The 20,393-nt window shown below is 29.4% G+C and overlaps 1 protein-coding gene across 1 annotated transcript; it reads right to left on the reverse strand.

The window, feature by feature from the left end:
* Nucleotides 1-6,795: 6,795 nt before the first annotated feature.
* On the reverse strand, nucleotides 6,796-11,294 carry LOC105776239 (rust resistance kinase Lr10). The gene is made up of 5 exons (XM_012598799.2): nucleotides 10,482-11,294; nucleotides 9,681-9,772; nucleotides 9,553-9,582; nucleotides 7,536-8,675; nucleotides 6,796-7,071 (listed from the first exon to the last, which is right to left on the reverse strand). Exons 1-4 carry the CDS (start codon nucleotides 11,240-11,242, stop codon nucleotides 7,537-7,539), a joined length of 2,022 nt encoding a protein of 673 aa, XP_012454253.2. The 5' UTR covers nucleotides 11,243-11,294; the 3' UTR covers nucleotides 6,796-7,071; nucleotide 7,536.
* Between the last annotated feature and the right edge of the window lie 9,099 nt (nucleotides 11,295-20,393).

The following is a 20,393-nucleotide window of genomic DNA, read 5'->3' on the forward strand; positions in this document are numbered from 1 at the left end:
TCAGAGGCAGTGCAGGCATGGCAGAGGCCTAGGGCGCGGTACTCCTAGGGTTGGGGATTAGGGTTTTCTAAAAATTTTTTGTTGTTGTTGGGCTAGCTTTTATTTTTGTTTTGGGCCATGGGCTACATTGGGCCTGTTATTTTCCTTTGTAATTGGACTGGCATTCTAATTGGGTTTTAATTTCGGCTTGATTTTGGTTTGGGTCATATTGGGCCCCGGGCAAAAACGAGTCATTACAATGTGTATTGGATTGAATTGAATATGAATTGTATTAAATTGAGCTAAATTCATTTGTATAGATCCTGATAGACCTAGTACGGAATTGGATCGAGGAAAAGAAAAAGTATCAGATTAGTAGCTTACAAATCTACGAACACTTGTCGAGGTAAGTTCATGTAACTAAATTGTATGTTTATATGTTTAAATTGAATGTTATGTTTGTGAAATGTATAATTGCTATGTATGTTTTTGATCATATATTCGAAAATATTTGACAAGTACCAAGTCCTGTTTGAACCTATGAAATTCGATGGATACAAATGACATTGTCATTAAGGGTTCCTGATTGATTGTTGTCCTGCATGTGTTGTGGACACACTATAGCTCTTATGAGCGTCCTGTTATTTGGCTTTCACGAGCTTCTCGAATTTGGCTCTCTTGAGCTTCCCGTTTATGGCTCGATGAGCTTCTCGATAATTGTCTCACAAGAGCTTCCCGTTATACAGCTCACATGAGCTTCTTGTTACATGGTTGTTAGATCAAGACAAGTATGATCATTTTCTGTGGAAACACAAAAACAAAAAGATACATCAATATTACAGAGACTAAAAAGTTCAAAGATCAGTAAAAAAACAAATAAAACCTGCAAATCACACCATCTCATCAGCCGACCGCAAAAGAAAAAAAAAATCATACCATGATAGTAAGAAATTGCTCGTGAAATGCACCCAAAATAGGACGTCGTACACTCTATTAACAATTCTTCTTAATGTATTTTATATTAAAATTACAACATATATATATAAAGTTACTACTTTTACTATATATTGGCACAGCAATATTTATGTGTGATAAAAAAGTAAAAGGGATCAAATTATCTTATTATAAAAAATCTTGGCAGACTGTCTTTTGATGATTATACAAAATTATTAATAATATCAACAATTGGCTGAGTATTAAGCATATCAAATATTTGATCAGATATAAAAAAAATAGTAACGATTATTTATAATGTGTTTCATGTAAAATCAATCAAAATTTATTAATATTTGACGTCTATTACACTATAAATTACTAAAATACTCTACAAAGGGAAAAAAAAGAAATCTAGTAATTATTGTTAAATGAAAATGGAAAAAAAAGTTGTAGCCGTAATTGTAGTAATTAAATATCTAAAATGCTATATAAAATTGATATATAAATTTTAATTTAGTGCAAGTATATACATGAAACTTTGATTGTGGTTCAACTATATACATGAAACTATAGTTTTATCCAATCACACACATGTAAAAATATTTACATCAAACTTTTTTGTATTGCAATAAATAAATATAAAATGTTGCTATATCAAAATTATGTTAATAATTTGTAAAAATTGAATCAAATCAAAATTTCATATATAAAGTTGCACAAAATCAAAGTTTATGGATACAATTATACACTGAATCAAAGTTCATACATAATTTTGAGACTTATTTCATTTTAGGAACATAAATGTTATGTTTAATTAGCTAATAAAATTTAATTACGAAAAAGTAACATAAAACAAATGAGTAGGTCATACATAAAGCAAAGAAACATACTGAATTAGAAATACTACTAAGTTTTTTCTTTCTTTCTTTTTCACATTTGATTGTTAGGTCTTCGTAAATTTTAAGATATTTATACACAGAACTAAGAGGAAAGGAGTTGCAATCATCCATATCCAAACTTGCATCGACTGCACATATTGTATAATTTTCGTAAAAGATTTGTTGGACGAAAAGTTTTTATCCTCTTCTCCCAACCAAAGTGGTGCGATTGTTGTTCTCACACTCAAAATTCTAAGTCATAATAACCACACTGGGGAGGTTGGTTTTTTTATGTGGAAAACTGATATTCAAATTCCCCCAGAAAGTAGAGCCGCAGTCTTGGTTAATAAGATGCCTAGCAAAACAAACAGCAGGAAATAGAATTACAAATAAAGCAAAAGCGGGCAACAATGTCAGTTTTGCTTTTAATTTTGGCCTTTGGGTAGGGAAGATGAATAATAATGGGAATTAACGATTAAGTTTCTAACTAAATCAGGGAAATATATAAGAAAGCTTCAGTGGGAGAAGAAGAATTAATGGGGACACAAGACTTTGACTCTTCAGCTTTAGTTGGGATGAATATTTTATTTTTATTACATATCTTACACCTTTTATTCTCTCTTAATTTTTTTCTTTTCTGGGAAACACCTCAATCAAAGTACATTTAGTTCCAAGAAGAGAGCCATGGTTATCTCACCAGGAGGACCAAGGGGCCAAGACTTTAAAAAATAAATAAATTCCTTAAGTATAAAGAAATTAGATTTTCAATTTAGTATATATAAAATACATGTAAATAAGATCTTACAATTATTTAAGTTTATTTATTATCAAATTAATATTTAAATATTAGATATGATAATCATTTAACCTTATGTTTTATCAAAATAATATTTGATATTACTTTGTATTAGTTTATTAAATTAAATTAAAATATTACTAAATATTGTTGTTACCGAATGAATATTTAGATACTACTTAATATTAATTTATCAAATTAAAATTAAAAATATTACTAAATTTATCATAAAATTTTATAACTATATAAAGAAATCTAACTAAAAAATTATCAAATTAAATTAAATTTAAAAGTATTACTTGGTATATTGTTAGTGAAAAGGAAAAAATTCAGAAGCAGAGTAAAGATAATTACATGTGTCCATTTATTTAATTTTAAATTTTTTAGAATAAAATTTCATAAATAAATAAAAATGAGAGAAGAGAGAGAATCTAAGCCACAAGCACTTAAGCGCTCAACCAAAATTTTATTTTAATGCACATTATATATTTTTATTTTAATATATGTAATTTATTATTTTCATAGTTGCTCGTATTAATATTGTTATTAATTAAATTAATATCACAAATTAACTCGACACTAACTCACAATTGAAGATTATATCACAATAAACAATTATAGGAAGATTGGAAGCATGTTCGGTCAGCAGTGGATGCATAAACCTTTCTATGTAAGTTGAGTTCTCCCAACTACAATGATTGACCAAAACAATGCGAGTTCGTCAGAGTCTTTTTTAAAGAAAAATAAAAGTATTATGAGACCCACTAAGTCAATGCAAGTCAATTCTTCTTAAAAAAAAATATAAAAACAATTGAGGCTCTGGTTTTGACCCACTACGCCTCCTTTTGCATCAATTCATAAGAGATTTTGTTGCCAAGGAGCTTGAGAATCCTATAAAGGTATCACTTCAATGATATAAAGCTACATAAATTTTAGTTGTCTTTGAGATATTTTCATAAAAGCATGTGCAAAATCTTGTAGATTTTAAACAAACTCGATTGTCTCAATATTATTTATTTAAAATCAAAAGCACTTTTTTTTTTAAACAACATCCAACAATGTATTTTGCTCGTCCCGCAATTTATTTTTAAACATTTATTTGAAAAGAACCAAATAAAAACTATTATATAATTTTATAAAATTTACAACATATCCAACATTTAAAGCACAAAGAAATTAGATATGTCAACAACAAAATAATAATGCCAACATTCTCAAATACAACAGCAAAACTATTCTAAAAACAAAATATAAGACATCACACCTAGAGTGTAGAAATACTTGGATTTTAATCATTATAACAACGAAAAAGAAGACAAGACATCCAGCTTCCTCATCATAATGGATTCTCCTCTGAGTCACCAATAGCCTTTGCAATGCAATAACACAAGAAGAGGTTATTGTGATAGCAACTCTTATAAATATTCAAAAATTAACTTTTAGATGCATCATATGTCTTAATCTAAGACAGAATTTATCCAAATATGAAAAACCTAACCAACTCAACTCAATTCAACCCAACCTCAATCTATCTATATGTAGTTTACTTTTAATTTATATATAATTTCAATTATGATTTAAATTTAAATATTTTTAACAAAATTTTAAATACTTAATATTGAACAAAAATAGTATTAATGAAAATTTACAATTATGAACAATAACTTAACATAAAAATCTTTGGTTTTAAGAATAAAACTTCATAAATAAAAAGACAACTTTTTCTTTTTAAATTTTAAAAGGACAAATACCAAAACTATACATAAATTATGGTTTAATATGTAATTGTATACATGAACTTTGATTTTATGTAATTTTATACATGAAATTTTGATTTGATCCAATTTTTATAAATTACTAACACAATTATCGTTATAACATCATTTTATATTTATATATTGCATATATAAATAATTATATTTATCCAATATAAAATAAATTGATGTATTTATTTCTTTAAATGTCTATGATTAAATCAAAATGAAAGTTTCAAATATACATTTGAATTACAATTAGAGCTTCATGTGTATAATTGGACCAAATTGAAGTTCATGTATACAATTATACATCAAATTAAAATTCATGTATAATTTTGAGGTTTATCTCTTTCTAAAATATATAGAAACATTGGCAAACAAATTTCAACTGTTTAATCTTTTCATTTTATGGTCTAGCCTTGATTTGTTTATTTATTTGAACTTAGGAAGAAGGTTTGAAGTTATTTCTCTCAACAAATGAATACATCCATACTATGTTTATGAGTTTAATTGAGTTGGTGCTATTGTCACTTATTAATTAAGTCTCAATTCAGTTGTAAAATTATTAAAAAGTTCATTATTTTCAAAATGAAAAGAATATTTTTGAGATTTTTTATCTTTTATATGAACTTTATAAAAATACATCCATTTAACAAAATTTAAACTCAAATATCATAATTTACCTCTTATCATTAATCTATACCAACTTCAGTGAGGAGGACCAAGACGATGCAAGTCTCAAGTCTTCTTTGAAACACAAAAATATTTAAGTGGTTAAGAGCGACAAGCCTTATTGGTCCTTGTGGGTTATGTAAGTCAATTGTAGAGAACGGTTGTTGGATATTTCTAAGAAGTAAGTTAATAGTTAGAACGGTCAAGGAAGGCACATTCCATCCCAATCCAAGCATCATGTTAGATAAGACTACTTCAATATTTTTAAATGTCCTTTTAATATATTTATAAGTGTTTTCGTCTATTTTACATGAATTTAAAATATTGCAAATTAAATTTTATTTAATTAAATTTAAACTTAAAACTAAATTTTCATTTTAAATTTAAATTTTAATTATCCAAAACAATTGACTTAAATTAATTCAAAAACTTGAATTTAGAATTACATTAATAGATTTCAAATTCGTTTCATTTTAAATGAAGTCAATTTAGTATTAAGATGACCATAGATCCAATTCTAAAAAAAAAAATTAAGTCTTTGGTCTGTTATCGACCCAACCCTCAAAAGCTAGTTTTTTTTCTTATTAAAAATAATAAAATATTAAAAATATTTTTAATTAATATTTTATAGTTAAATTTAATTTTTAAAAATATTTCTTTTACTATTTAAATTAAATTTGAACCAAATCGATCTAAACACAAAAATACTTATCCGAGCCTAACTCAAATCGGATTACACGGGGTCATAAGTGTAGTTTAGCAGAGTTTGTTGAAAATGAAAGGTGTGTAAAGTTGAATGATTAGATAGGGATTTGGAATTCATTTATGACAATGAAATTGAGGGTAGGTTTAATTTTTTAACTAATAGAAGATGTGATTGAAGCCCGTTCTTTTACGAATTTTGGGCTCTCCCGCTTCATCACCCATTCATTTATTTTAATTCTTGGCAGTGTGCGGCCCACTAAATTTATTTTAATTCTACATACCTTCGGTATTGTTATTTAGGGACAGTAAATTTTGACCCCTAATCTTGATAGTTAAGTGCACTTCAGTACATGCTTGTTTTGGTCTATTTTGACACTTGAATTTGAATATTAGGCATATTTTAATTTCTGAACTTAAAAAATATGAAAGTTTTATGATGCGACTCTATAGGATTCTGCTACATCATCTCTTGAAAATTAAAAAACTTTTTATATAAAATTTTAGAGCATGACGTGGTACAATTTGTAAGTGCCACGTCCATTATTTTAATAATCGGATTGGTGGTTGAATCAATCAAACAATTAATTTTCGGTTCAACCAGTTTGATAAGTTTGATCGTCGGACCAACAATAATTAAATAAATCATTAAACATTCATAAAAATCTAAAAAAATAAAAGAAAATTTTGTTAAACTGATTAATCATGGTCAACAACCGGGGGTTTTCTCAATTTTTTATTTTTACCAATTTCAAGCAATTTCTTATTAAATTGATTCAACTTCTTTGTTCAAACCACTATACCAATCGATTCTTGGTCTAATCGGTTTGATCATTATCCCATGTGAGATATTAAAATAAAAATAATTACCCTCTTTCAAATCACTTGCAAAAAACTCTAAAAATTCGGGATAAAACACAAAAAAATTTAAGATCCAAAAGGAAATAAATGCATTTGAAATGTTATTTGTACGGGTAGTAATGTAGCCAATTAGTCTAGATAGGTTCTAAATCAATTGGTTTGATTCAGTGTAAAGACTAAATTATAGTAAACTTTATTTGCTTGATTAATAAAATTTATTTAAAAAGAACCAAATGAAAGCCACTATACTACTTTATAAAGTCGACAACACATCCAACAGTCAAAGCACAAAGAAACTAGATATGTCAACAATAAACAATAATGCCAACATTCTCAAACATGGCAACAAAAATGTTCTAAAAAAAAGAAATAGTTCATCCCACCTAGAGTGTTGAAATATTTGGACTCAAATCAATATAACAACAAAAAAGGAAACAAGACATCCAACATTCTCATCACAATGTATTCTCCTCTGACTCACTAGTAACCCCTGCAATGCGATAACACAATTAGAGACTATGTGATAGCAACTCTTATAAATATTCAAAAATTTAACTTTCAGACACATCTTGTCTTAATATAAGGTAAAGGATTCATTCAAACATGAATATTTTAACCAATACATCTCAACTCAATTCAATTGAACAAAACTAAATTGACACGAAAATCTACTCAGGTAGAGTACTTTTAATTTATATATGATTTCAATTATGGTTTAAATTTAAATATTTTTTAACAAAAATTTAAATATTTAGTATTGAACAAATAATCAAATTGATGAAATTTTATAATTATGAACAATAACTTAACACATAGGTAAAAGTTTTATTTTTTTACTTAATAATATTATTAGCAATCGGACATTATTAACAATAAAATACTTATATATATATATATATAAGGCAAAATAATACAAAGCCAAAAGGTGAGATAATGAAGTAAAATGTTTCTAACCTTATGCAGTATCTGAACTTGTTATAATAACATTATCCAATGACATACTTGACTCATCATAAGATTTCTCACAGCTATCAACCTTCATTGATGTTTCAAGAGGAAGTTGATGGAATGGCTTAGGAGGCATTTCAAGGAGTTCAACATCAGATTCAAGCATCTTCAAGACTTGATTCATTGAAGGACGATCATAAGGAAGTAATTGTATACACCAAAAGGCTATTATTATCATCTTCTTCACCATTGCTTTTTCATCGTCAGAAACATCTCCCAACTCTAAGTCCTCTCCTTGATCCAATTGGTCATAAATCCAAGATGGAAAATATATTTGACTAGTGTGGTCAGCAAATGCATTCACATTCTTTCTCCTTCCAACTATTTCCATCAATAACATTCCAAAACTATAAACATCGGCTTTGTATGAGATGCCTCCAAGATTTTTGTAAACCAATTCAGGAGCAATATATCCTATTGTTCCTCGTGCTGTAGTGAGAGAGACAATGCTATCATCTACTGAATACAATTTAGCAAGGCCAAAATCGGAAACTTTTGGATTAAAATTCTCATCAAGAAGAATATTGTGTGGCTTGATATCAAAATGTAAGATTTGCATGTCACATCCTTGATGCAAGTAGTGAATTCCTTGAGCCACCCCAAGTACAATATCAAACATTTTTTTCCAGCCCAAAGTGTTCTTATTTTCTTCTGTAAATATGATTTTATCTAAAGATCCATTAGACATGAAGTCATATACCAGAGCTTGCTTTGATCCCTCCACACAAAATCCAATAAGTTTTGCCACATTAGCATGATGAATTCTCCCAATAGAAGCAAATTCATTTATAAAATCTTGGCCATTACCCTTTGACTTGCCCAACAATTTTATTGCCACATGATGGCCGCTACGAAGCTTTCCTTTAAACACTGAGCCATAACCTCCTTCACCTAATTTATCTTTAAAATTTTTAGTCATTTTTTTAATTTCTTTAAAAGAATACCTTATTGGCACCAGATTATTTTGGCTTTGAAGGAACTCTTCAATCGTATCATCCATGGATAAATGTCTTCTTCTCCATTTGTACGTGACAAGAGCAAGCAAACAAATGATCCCAGGAAACGGCCTCAAAAAGATAATTCCACCTTTCAAGAAATATAATGTAACACGTTGACATTAATCAAATAATATATAACTTACATTCTCAGAAAAAAAGTATATAGTGTGATAGTTTTATGTTAACTAGTATTTGAGAGAGTTGCATATTTCACTAGTCTATGAACTTAACCGAGAGTAGTCTGAATTATATGTTATGTTTTTGTCATTAGCAGGTATATCTCAACAAATTAAAATTCAGAATTTCAAACACAAAAGGAGTAAATCATGCAAAGTGGAAACCAATTATTCTAACCTCACACATTCCAATAGATCAGGGTCATGACATTCACCCAAATTAACACATTCGTAACCCCATCCAATTAGCAAATTCTAAAGAAAGAACAGGATCCTTAACCATGAAGGATACTCAACTGTTGTTCCTATTCATGCCAAATAAACTTGAAGAAGGACAAATTAAAAATATAATAACCTTCAAATTTCATAAATGAAACAAAATCTAGATCACAACCAAAAGATGCAAGAGAACCCCCAAAAAACAGATTTGATAAATTCAAGAGCTAACTTTGTTGAATGTTTTAGCAAAATTAATATCCACCAAACTTATAACCTGTGAAAGTTCTAAACAATACCATTATGAAAACAAACTTAGGTAAAACTCTAACATCTTTCTTAACTTGACAAGAAAATTTCTTTCATATAGAAGAAGATTGTATTCTGCAGTCAAAATCCTTAAAGAGTGCCATAGGTTTCTTAGTTTTGCAGTGAAATTAAATATAAACTTGTATAATATGATAGGCTCCTTATTCTTTTTTTTCCCCAGATTATAGCTAATATTTGTTCTCAACTAGTGCTAGAAATTGAATCGGTGCAAATGCAAATGTGCAAATCTAAAATTACATATACCTGTTATTGCCAAACAGAGAATATAAGTTCCTGTTAAAAAACCACGAATAAAAACGAAATATAGTTATTTCAAGAGAGCAACGAAATAGCAAAATCAAAGCACTTCTAATGAATTTTGGGAAGCATACTGCTTGGTCGAGACAATGAATCGTAGCCATGGAAAAGGAAATGTACAAAGCAGTCCATATAGTTTCTGAAGGCATATTTCAAGCTTGACAATCTGAATTATATATTCAACAAATCAAAGTAAAATTAATAAAGGGGTGTAAAGGAAAATTCCAAATTTGTGTAAAAAAAAGCAATGGAAGGTAATTTAAAACATTATATTCTGTTTTGTGGTATATGCTCAAAAAAATTACAACAATTCTTTACATATTTTTGTTTGCAAAAAGTATGCAACATGTATTACAGTATAAGAGTTTTAGGTAACAAAACTATTTAATATAATGAAAGGTGAGATAAAATGAATTAATCCAAAAGTATATATTATAGCATTAAAAGAGTTTTTGCAAAAAATTAAACTCATCCACAATGGTGGAATAGTTACGTACTAGTACTACCAACTAAATTGAAAATTCATCAAAATTAAAATGAAAGTAAAAGAGAGACATTATATTTTAAGAAAGTTTGCTGAATTTAGAAACATTGTGGCTGTAAAAACATAATCAAATATAATTGCCCAAAAGAAGACAAAACAGCAGAGGCAGATACTAAATTAGAAATGCTTTTTGTTTTTTCTTCATTTGATTGTTAAATTTTCATAAATTTTAGATGCAAAATAATGATACTTGATTAGCATCCTAAAATTTAATTGCGAAAAAAAGTAACATAAAATAAAAGAATAAAAAAAGCAAAGGTAGACGCTGTAACTAAAAATTCCAGTCTGATGCACACTCAAAATGCAAACTGAAATTATTAAAGAAACTTACATGTCTTTAAACGAAACTTTGTTTTGATAGTAGTAGCAACTCTGGTAATCGCATCTATCCCATTCGACCCAAAAACCCACTAATAGTTTTTTGTAGATATCCAGCGTAGACATGCCTAGTATATTATCAATCATAATTGGAACCTCGGCTTCGATAGTGCAAGCTTGATTGATATCAGACGGGCGGGTGTTTCCATTTAAAAAATAGAAATGAGAAGTTGGAAGGGAAGAGGAGGTATTGGATTTGATGGTACAACGAGAAGCCTCGATATAGAGTGATGATTTTATAGGTTTCGTGCAATTCATAACATAAATAATGTTAACCTCTAACCTTCCATCATAATAATATTTATTATAATAATAATTATTAGAAGAAGAAGAAGAAAGGGAAAAAGATAATAGTTCAGGATAATGAAAATAATAATATACAGAACTAAGAGGAAGGGAGTTGCAATCATCCGTGTCCAAGCTCGCATCAACCATTCGTATTGTATAATTTTCGTAAAAGATTTGTTGGATAGAAAATTTCCCTTCTTTATCGACCAAAATGGTGCGATTATTGTTCTCACACTCAAATTCAAAGCCATAATGACCACACTGGGGAGGTTGGTCTTTTAATCGGAATGGAAAACTGATATTCAAATTCCCACAGAAAGTAGAGCCGCAGTCTTGGTTAATAAGATGCCTAGTAAAACAAACACCAGGAAATAGAATTACAAAAAAAGCAAAAGCGGGCATTAGTTTTGCTTTTAATTTTGGCATGCTAAAATTTTGGGTAAGGAAGAAGAACAATAATGGGGGTTAATGATTAAGTTTCCAACTAAATCAGGGAAATATGTAAGAAAACTTCAGTGGGAGAAGAAGCATTAATGGGGACACAAGACTTTGACTAGTCTTCAGCTTTATTTGGGATGAATATTTTATTTTCGATCAATTTTTTACACCTATTTTTTTTATTTTTTTTCTGGGAAACACCTCAGTCAAAGCACATCTGATTTCAAGAAGGTTATGTCACCAAGTTATTTGTCTAATGCATCTGTATTGTTTAAGAGTTTAATCTTTTCATTTTATGGTTGATTTGAATATTTATTTAAACTTAGAAAGGAAGGTTGAAAGTTATTTCAGTAATGCATTTAAGAATTTAATTGAATTAATGTCATCTGTTTCAATTTAATTGTGAAATTATAAAAAATTATAATTTGTGCAAAATAACAAATATTATTTTAAGAGTATTTAGGAGCAAAGTTAGAAATATTTATAGGACCGTGATATTTATATGAAGTAGACGTATGAATAAAGTGTTTTAAATTGAGGTAGTTTTGATCACCCAAATCAAAATTTAAAAAATAAAACAGGTTAAATGCTCAATCTATATTAGATATTGCAATTATTTAAGTTCATTTTTATTAAATTAATATTTCAATACTACTTCATTTTTAGATATGGTAATCATTTAACCTTTTTTACTAAATTAATATTTAGATGCTACTTTGTATTAGTTTATCAAATTAAACTAAGAATGTTACCAAATATATTTTACCAAATTAATATTTAGATACTACTTTATATTACTTTATATTAGTTTATTAAAGGGCCTATTACGGGGATCATATCCCCTTTGGGGTGCCTTAGAAGGTTTCCGACAACATTTGCTTGTTCTGTCGGACCCTCGTGTAAAATGGGACATGAGTCCGTTGGGTGGTCTAACATGGCACACATTCCACATAACCGTGCTGGGCTTGTTTTATCTGTAAGTAAATTTTGAACAACGCTAGTAAGCTTATCACATAACCGTGCTGGGCTTGTTTTAACTATAAGCAAATTTTGAGCAACGTTAGTAAGCTTTTCAATTTTGTCTTCTAGAGATAGAGAACTTAACCTATGATCCCGTCTCGTAAGTTCTATAGCCAGTCGAAATTGTTGAGTATTTGTAGCCATGGTTGAAATCAACTCACTCACTCTCTGGGGCGTCATATTAACAAGTGCCCCTCCACTAGCAGCATCTATCATTTTCATTTTCATCGGGAGTAATCCCTAATAGAAATATTACAAGAGTGAATGTTCAATCAGTCCATGTTGTGGGCAACTTGCACACAACTTTTTATATCGCTCCCAGTAATAATAGAACGATTCAGTCTCCTTTTACCGAATTCTTATGATATCCCTCCTTAATTCAACTACTCCAACTGCTAGAAAGAACCTGTCAAGATATAAACGAGACATGTCAGACCATGTATTGACAAAACTTAGAGGTAAATAAAATAGTCATTCTCTAGCAGAATCTGCTAAAGAGAAAGCAAAAACACAAAGTTTAATCTGATCATCGATTACTCCCTGAGGTTTCATGCTTGTGCAAACCATATGAAATTCCTTGAGATGGGTATGTGGATTCTCATTTGTAATCCACAGAAGGTAAGCAATAGATAAATCAGGTCTGATTTTAACTCAAACGGTGTTCCTTCCGCCGTATAAGTTATAGATGGGGGAGGTTGTTCATCTAGGATTGCTACGAGTTGGCATATAGTTTGCTCTACCATATCGTCTAGTTCGTCGAATGAAAGAATGTCCTCAATGTAAAATCCTATTTCAAACCGGGGTTATGGTCGTTTATTGCATCGAGTGGCTTCTCTTCGCAGTTTTTGAGCCAAATTCTCTATTTCTGGTTCAAATTCTAGAGACCCCGGTTCTGACACGGTCATAAGGAAAACAAACAAAAATTTAAAAAAATAATTTCAATCCCCGACAACGGCGCTAAAATTTGATGGGTGTCAAAACCACTAAATAAATTAATTCCTACAATAAAATAACTCTAAACAGTAGTAAAGAGTAGTAAGGTCGATTCCACAGGGATTGGTGATTATGATCAACTTTTGTGTTTTTCTTATAAACAGAATTTATGTCGCCCCGATAATCGTGGCAATAGACATGCCCACGACTCCAAACGACCTGCTGGAAAAAAAAAGAAATTAGGGGAGTTTCGAAATGTTTAGAAATTAAATAATTGAGACAACATAAATAAACAATTAAATAAATTAGAAATTAAATTAAATTAGAAATTAAATTCAAATTTTGTAAACAGAAATAATAAGCCTTAGCCTTAGACTCAGTGAATTTCGATTTCTGAACTGATCCTCGAAAATTAGTTTTCTCCTCCAAACAAAAAGCTACTTATAGCAGCTAGAACGTCCTAACTGTCAATTCTTCCTCTCGTAGTTGATTTCGGTACTACCTACAAACCAACCCTTATTGATGATCTAATCAGAATACACGTGTTCGCAATTCAAGATTCCGATAGCCTTACGTTTTGAAGAACCCAACTCGAATTAACGGCCTCAACCGTGCTTGATGTTTAAATTTAATCACTATCTCCCTTGATTTGTTCGCGAAAATCTGAATGCAGCACGGCCGACTCGTCTCTCCAATTGTCCGCCAAAACAACTCCAACCCAACACGCTTTTTGAATTGAAATCGAGTTAACTTTAAGGAATGAATTTGTCAATCCCGATAGTTCGGAGAGATGGTGAATACTGATTTGAAGAATTTTTAGTGCGGATACGTTTCTTACGATTCCTAACTGGAAAGAATACCGGCCTAAAGCTAATTTAAAATTAGTGAAGCCTGAAATTAATCATACTTTGGTTGGTTATAGAAGTGGATTTGAATGGAAATGGTGGTAGGTGAAAGGGGAAGGGCTTGGGAAACAATTAAGCTAAAACATTGAAATGAAAACAAAAGTTGGCAGAATGCCTGCACTCTTACACGCAAAGTAAGAAAGAAAATAAAATGATTTTTTTTCTATTCAATTGCCAAGTAAATCAAGGTGTATTTTTTCAAGTTCACCATGGCACCTATTTATACATAAATAATATGCTAAAATTAAGCTAGTCTCACCTACCCACTAATTACATGAAATAAATATCAGATTTCTTTTCTAATTTTGGCTTTTATAAAGTCAAAAATCTTATCAGTCCCTAAATGACTCTAAATTTCTGATTCGACCCCTCTTCAATTGCTTATCCTTCAATTTAATCATTTTCTGCTTGTTTTCAAATTAAAACATCTGAATTTCATTCTGGCAATATTTAAACATACAATTCACCAATTAGCAAAAATTAATTCAAGAACAAATTGATTTGAGTAGTAAAATATGCAAAATAAATATACTATCATTATAATAATTTTATATTCAAATGGTTTAATCTAACTACTTATTTTGAATTTCATTGTCATGAAAATATACAATTTATTATGATTAATTTTAAAATTAGTATTTGGAACATTGTAAGTAAGATTAAGATGATCACATGTCCATTTATTTATTTATAGATTTTAAATATAATTTAAAGACCACTTGTTATTATTTAACTTTTGCTTGTGGAATTTTTCTTTCTATCAAACAATAATCCTTAAAATCATTATCTAAAAGGAAAAATATTAATATTTAAAAGGAATTTTAATAAAAGTCAATGCAAGTATTAAGTCTTCTTTGAAACACAAAAAACATTTAAGTCGCGAAGAGCGACAACAACCTTTAATTAAACAAATATAATGATAAGGAGATATATATCTGGTTTTCTTTTGGACGTATAATACTTGTCTACTTAATTTACTTAGTTGATTATTTTATTTATAAATTAATAAAATGTTAATATTTTTATTTCAAATGAAACATTATAATGTCAAAATATTTTATAAAAATACTTTTTATTGTTGTGTCCTGTCATCCTTATTTTTTAAAATTATCATATTACTGTGTTCATATCATATCGCATCAGTATTACATGTTTGTGTCCGTGCTTCAGTAAATAGTTTTTAAATGTTATTTTAGAATAATTATATATGTCTTCATTTATTTTGCATGAGTTTAAAATAATAAAATTTAAATTTTGAATATAAATTCTAATTAATTTGCATAAAAGAATATTTAACTAAATTTAGATTCAAATCTAAAATCTAAATTTAAATTTTAATTATCACAACAATCAACTTAAATTAATTCAAAATCTTAAATTTGTTTCATTTTGAATGAAGTCTGGCTTAGCACAGTTGAATATCAAAGGTCTGTAAAAGTTGAATCATTATATATGTGCTTCGAGTAATTACTTATTTCGCCTGAATTGAAGCCCAATTTTTTTTTTTTTTAGGAATTTCGGGTCTCTTTAGTTACTTTTTGAATCATTAAATATTGCAATTATTTAAATTTATTTTATCAAAAAATTTAGAATAAAACTTCATAAATCAAAAGATCATGAGAGAAGAGGAGAGAGACCTAATCCTAATTCTTAGTTATGTCTTTGAAATATTTTCATAAAGGCATGTGCTAAAACTTTTAGATTCTAAATAAGTTGGATTGTTTCAATTTTATTTATTTAAAATCAAAACTACATTTGTTTTTAAACAACATCCAATAATATATTTGGTTCATTTAACCATTTATTTTAAACTATATTATTTAAAAAAATCAAATAAGAATCACTAAACAACTTTATAAAATCAACAACACATCCAATATTTACGGTGCAAAGAAACTAGATATGCCAACAACAAAATAATATTGTCAACATTCTCATATACGGCAACAAAATTGTTCTAAAAGCAAAAGAATGCTAAATGAATAAAATTGTTTATTATTGTTTTGCCATTAATCTTAAGTTGGTGTAGGCTTAATTTACGACTCTACATCAATATTATTAATACTAAAAATCTTATCACACGTATTTAGAATAAAGTATTTAAGATAATACACAAAATGATAAAAGTATAATTTAAAATTATTAATAATAATATATTAAATATATATGATATTAAAATAAAAATATTAGAATTTTGATATACAAAATTTATATAGAAATATTTATTAAAGTTTTACATCAAGTTAAAAATTGAAATTGGTAAACGTCCGCACTTCAAAAATCATTTTGATTTTATCATTGTTAATAACTTTCTATCGATTTACAAAAATAATAATCAAAATACACACAATATCTCACAAAAACATTTTGTGTTAAAATAAAGATTTAGTTCTTGTTTTCGGAATCGTATCAAGTCGGTTTGATAAAAACTATTAATGTATCGGTTTAAAGAGAAGTAAAATATAATTGACCCGTGAGCCTATATAAACTAGTTGAATTAATTTAAAATCAGTTAAATTAATGATTGAATCAATTGAATCATATTTTATAATTTTAATATTTTTTAGTATCACAAATTTTAATAAATTATTTAATTTGAACTAGACGAATCAAAACAAATGGTTTAACTAGTTTAGCCAAGGTTGTTTGAATGGAACTAAATCGATTAGTTATATCAATTAGATTGGAAACCTATAAGGGTGTTGATTCAAAAATAAAATATTGAAGCAGTTAATTCGAGGATTGATACAAATAGATTGAACCAAATAAAAAATTAATTAAGCTGAATTTTAGTATTTTTATTTTAATAATTTATTTAATCAATAAGATTAATTAGAACAACGAACCAATGATTTAAATTTCATCATAATCTAACTCTAAAAATTGTGGATTTGAGCGCTCCCAAATTTTCCTTCGCCTTATCTCTCTCTCTCTCTCTCTCTCTGCTCTTCAACATCGTGTTTAGATCCGTCCCTCCCATCCTTGAAACATTCCGTTTTTGACCCTTCTTCGTTGAATCTATCAAACAAATTAGGGTTCCGATCTGTTACCTGTTGTGTTCGTTTAATTTTTTTTTTCTTTGCCTCAAAATTTCATCTTCAGAAAAAGAGAGAGAGAGAGAGAGAGTTTTCGATTTTCCTTGATTTTGCTTGAGATTTATGTTCTAATCTGAAATTCATCACCTTAATGATTTGCTATACCGGTTCGATCTCCGTTACGATTGCTTGCTTTTTGTATCGGATTTGGGGTTAAATCCAAGCTTGCGTGTTTTTACATTAAATCAGTAACCATCGGCTCAAACTCTACCCCTCTTTCTATCTGGAAAATTTTTACATTAAAACAAACGGAGTTTGAAAGTTAAAAATTGACATTCCATTGAGTTTAAGTTTGAAAGTTTGGCTCAACTCACCGATTACACCCGCTTACCTGAAGTAGAAGCCCTCATTACATCTATACATCTGTGTGCGTGTGTTTTTCCGCTTCCTCTTCTTTCTTTTGGCCCTGTTTTTTTTCCTCTAAAAGCCTCACCTACAGCTTACTCCGTTCCCTGACATTTGACATTAAAATTACACTGAAAAAGCTCACATGTTCCCCAAACTTCATATATTACTCAAGTTTCGATTCCTTGTCTCCGCATCGAACCGCCACTTTACACAGTCAGACTCTGTTTTACGAATTACCGCCACCTACTGGACGATCTGCCCAAACCAAGTTGAAAGCCCGAATGAAGAAGCTATAGAGCATCCGAGAGGCTCCATCGATATTTTCAAGCAATGGGGTTGCTTTGAAAACGATTTGTTGAAGATCTTTTCACGCCAACCTTCTTTGCGCAACGCTCAAGCTACTCCCCTTTTATCCAAACTCAACTTGCTGAGTAGCTTGGGACTCACCGGTTCCGACATTGTCAAGATGGTCAATTGTCGTCCTCGTTTCTTTTGTTCTCGTATCAATAATTGCTTCGACGAGGGGATTGAGTTCCTCGTTAACCTGCTCGGGTCGCGAGAAATGCTTCATAAAGCACTTGTTAGGAACCCTTCACTCTTGACCTATGATTTTTACAATACCATGAAACCAGTCATTGCATTGTACGAAGAGATTGACATTAGTGGAAATGATTTGATTGCTATGCTCATCTCCGTCCCACATTGATCCCAAGGACTTCTTTCAATGAGGAGAAGATGGAATACATAAAGAAAACAGGGGTTTCAAAAGGTTCCAAAATGTACAAGTACATTGTTTCACTCATCGGAATATCGCGGATCGAGACTATACGTGAAAAGGTGACTAACTTGGAGAAATTCGGATGTTCAGAGGAAGAGATTTGGAGTTTGTTGGGAAGTTCTCCTCTTATTTTGACACTCTCAGTTGATAAGGTTCAAAGGAACATGACATTTGTTTTGGGTAACCATGAAGATGAAGCTGTCTCCAAGAGTGGTGCTTGAGCACCCGTTTTTGTTGTTCAGCAACCTCGAAGCCGTATTGAAACCGCGGATATCGTTGGCTCGGAAACTAAAGAAAATGGAGCTTGATCCGCAGATTAAAGGACCGACCATGTTGACGGCACTGAGGATGACGGAAAATCGATTCTTGAATGTGTTTATTAAATGCCATCCGCAAGATGTGGCAAATGAACTGTTGGTGTTCTATAAACATGCCAAAGGTCTCAAGCCATTGGCCGAATCATCGAAAAAAATACTGCGTAAAGGATTTCCATTTTGAACATTTTCGTTTGTTTGTTTGGTGCTGTCTTCATTTTCCTTTTGTTCATTCATGTCAAGGGATATTTAGATTAAATTTTCAGATTTATAACTTTTATTCTCGAAGGGATAATGTGAGACTCAAAATTTTGGGATATAAAAGGGGATGCCTCTTCGTGTTTCATTGGTGTTCTCTCTCTGCTTATATCCCTTATACTCCCCGTGATGAAGAGGTGAAATTTTTTCTATGTATGATGGCTGGAGGGAATATAGATTATGGAACTCTACCATTATTAACTTTGTACGCTCAATTGGCACCATTGTTGTGGTACAAGTAGAAAAATGTGGGTTAAAACGTGTTTAAAGGCGTATTTTCTTTTTATTAAGAGTTTAAAGGAGATTATGATTTATGAACAGTAATTTTTAAGGTAAATCTTATTCTATATATTTTGACCAATGATTATTTTTATCCTTAATATAAATTTGTGTTAATTTTGGTTTGGATGATGTTTATTATTTTATTAATTACTTTTCAATGCGGATAAAATCTTGCACCAATTAAAATTCATATATTATCATTAATAAAAGATAAATAAATAAATTAAATCTTTTAAATGTCTTTATTAAATTAGTTTCTTATTTATATTCAAAGTTTATTAAATAGTATTATTTTATTTTATATAATTGATGTAAAGTAATATATAGGGCAAAATAATATAAAGCTAAAATGAAGTGAAATGTTTCTAACCTCATACAATATTTCAACTTGTTATAGTACGAGTATCCAATGATTTACTTGACTCATCATTAGAGTTCTCACATGATGTTTCAAGAGGAAGTTGATGGAATGGCTTAGGAGGCATTTTAAGGAGTTCAACATCAGAGTCAAGCATCTTCAAGACTTCACTCATTGAAGGACATGTCAACAACAAAACAATAATGCCAACACTCTCAAACGCAACAACAAAATGTTTTCGAAAAGGAAGTAGGCATCACACTTAGAGTAGTACAGAAATACTTGGATTGTAACCATGAAAAACGAAATAAGATATCCAACATCCTCATCACAATGGATTCTCCTCTGATTCATTAGTAGCCTCTGCAATGTAATAACACGATTAAAAGTTATTGTAGCAGACTCTTATAAATATTAAAAAATTAACTTGTAAATGCATCGATCATGTCTAAATCTAATCTAAGTCAAGGTTGATCTAAACATGAAAATTCTAACCAACTCATCTCAATTGAGTCCAACTAAACCTAAACTAAATTGACACAAAAATCTATTTATATAATTTACTTTTAATTTATATATAATTTTAGTTATGATTTAAATTTATACATTTAATATTGAACAAATAATCAAATTAAAGAAAATTTATAATTATGAACAATAACTTAACACATAGGTAATTAAAGAAAATACTAATATATATATTTATATTTATATATAAGGTAAAATAATATAAAGCTAAAAAGTGAGATAATGAAGTACAATGTTTCTAACCTTATGCAATATTTGAACTCGCTATAGTAACACTATCCTATGGTGTACTTGGCTCATTATTAGAGTTCTCACAATTA

This window comes from Gossypium raimondii, chromosome 1 (assembly GCF_025698545.1).
Source record: "Gossypium raimondii isolate GPD5lz chromosome 1, ASM2569854v1, whole genome shotgun sequence".
In the NCBI taxonomy this organism is placed as follows: Eukaryota; Viridiplantae; Streptophyta; class Magnoliopsida; order Malvales; family Malvaceae; genus Gossypium; species Gossypium raimondii.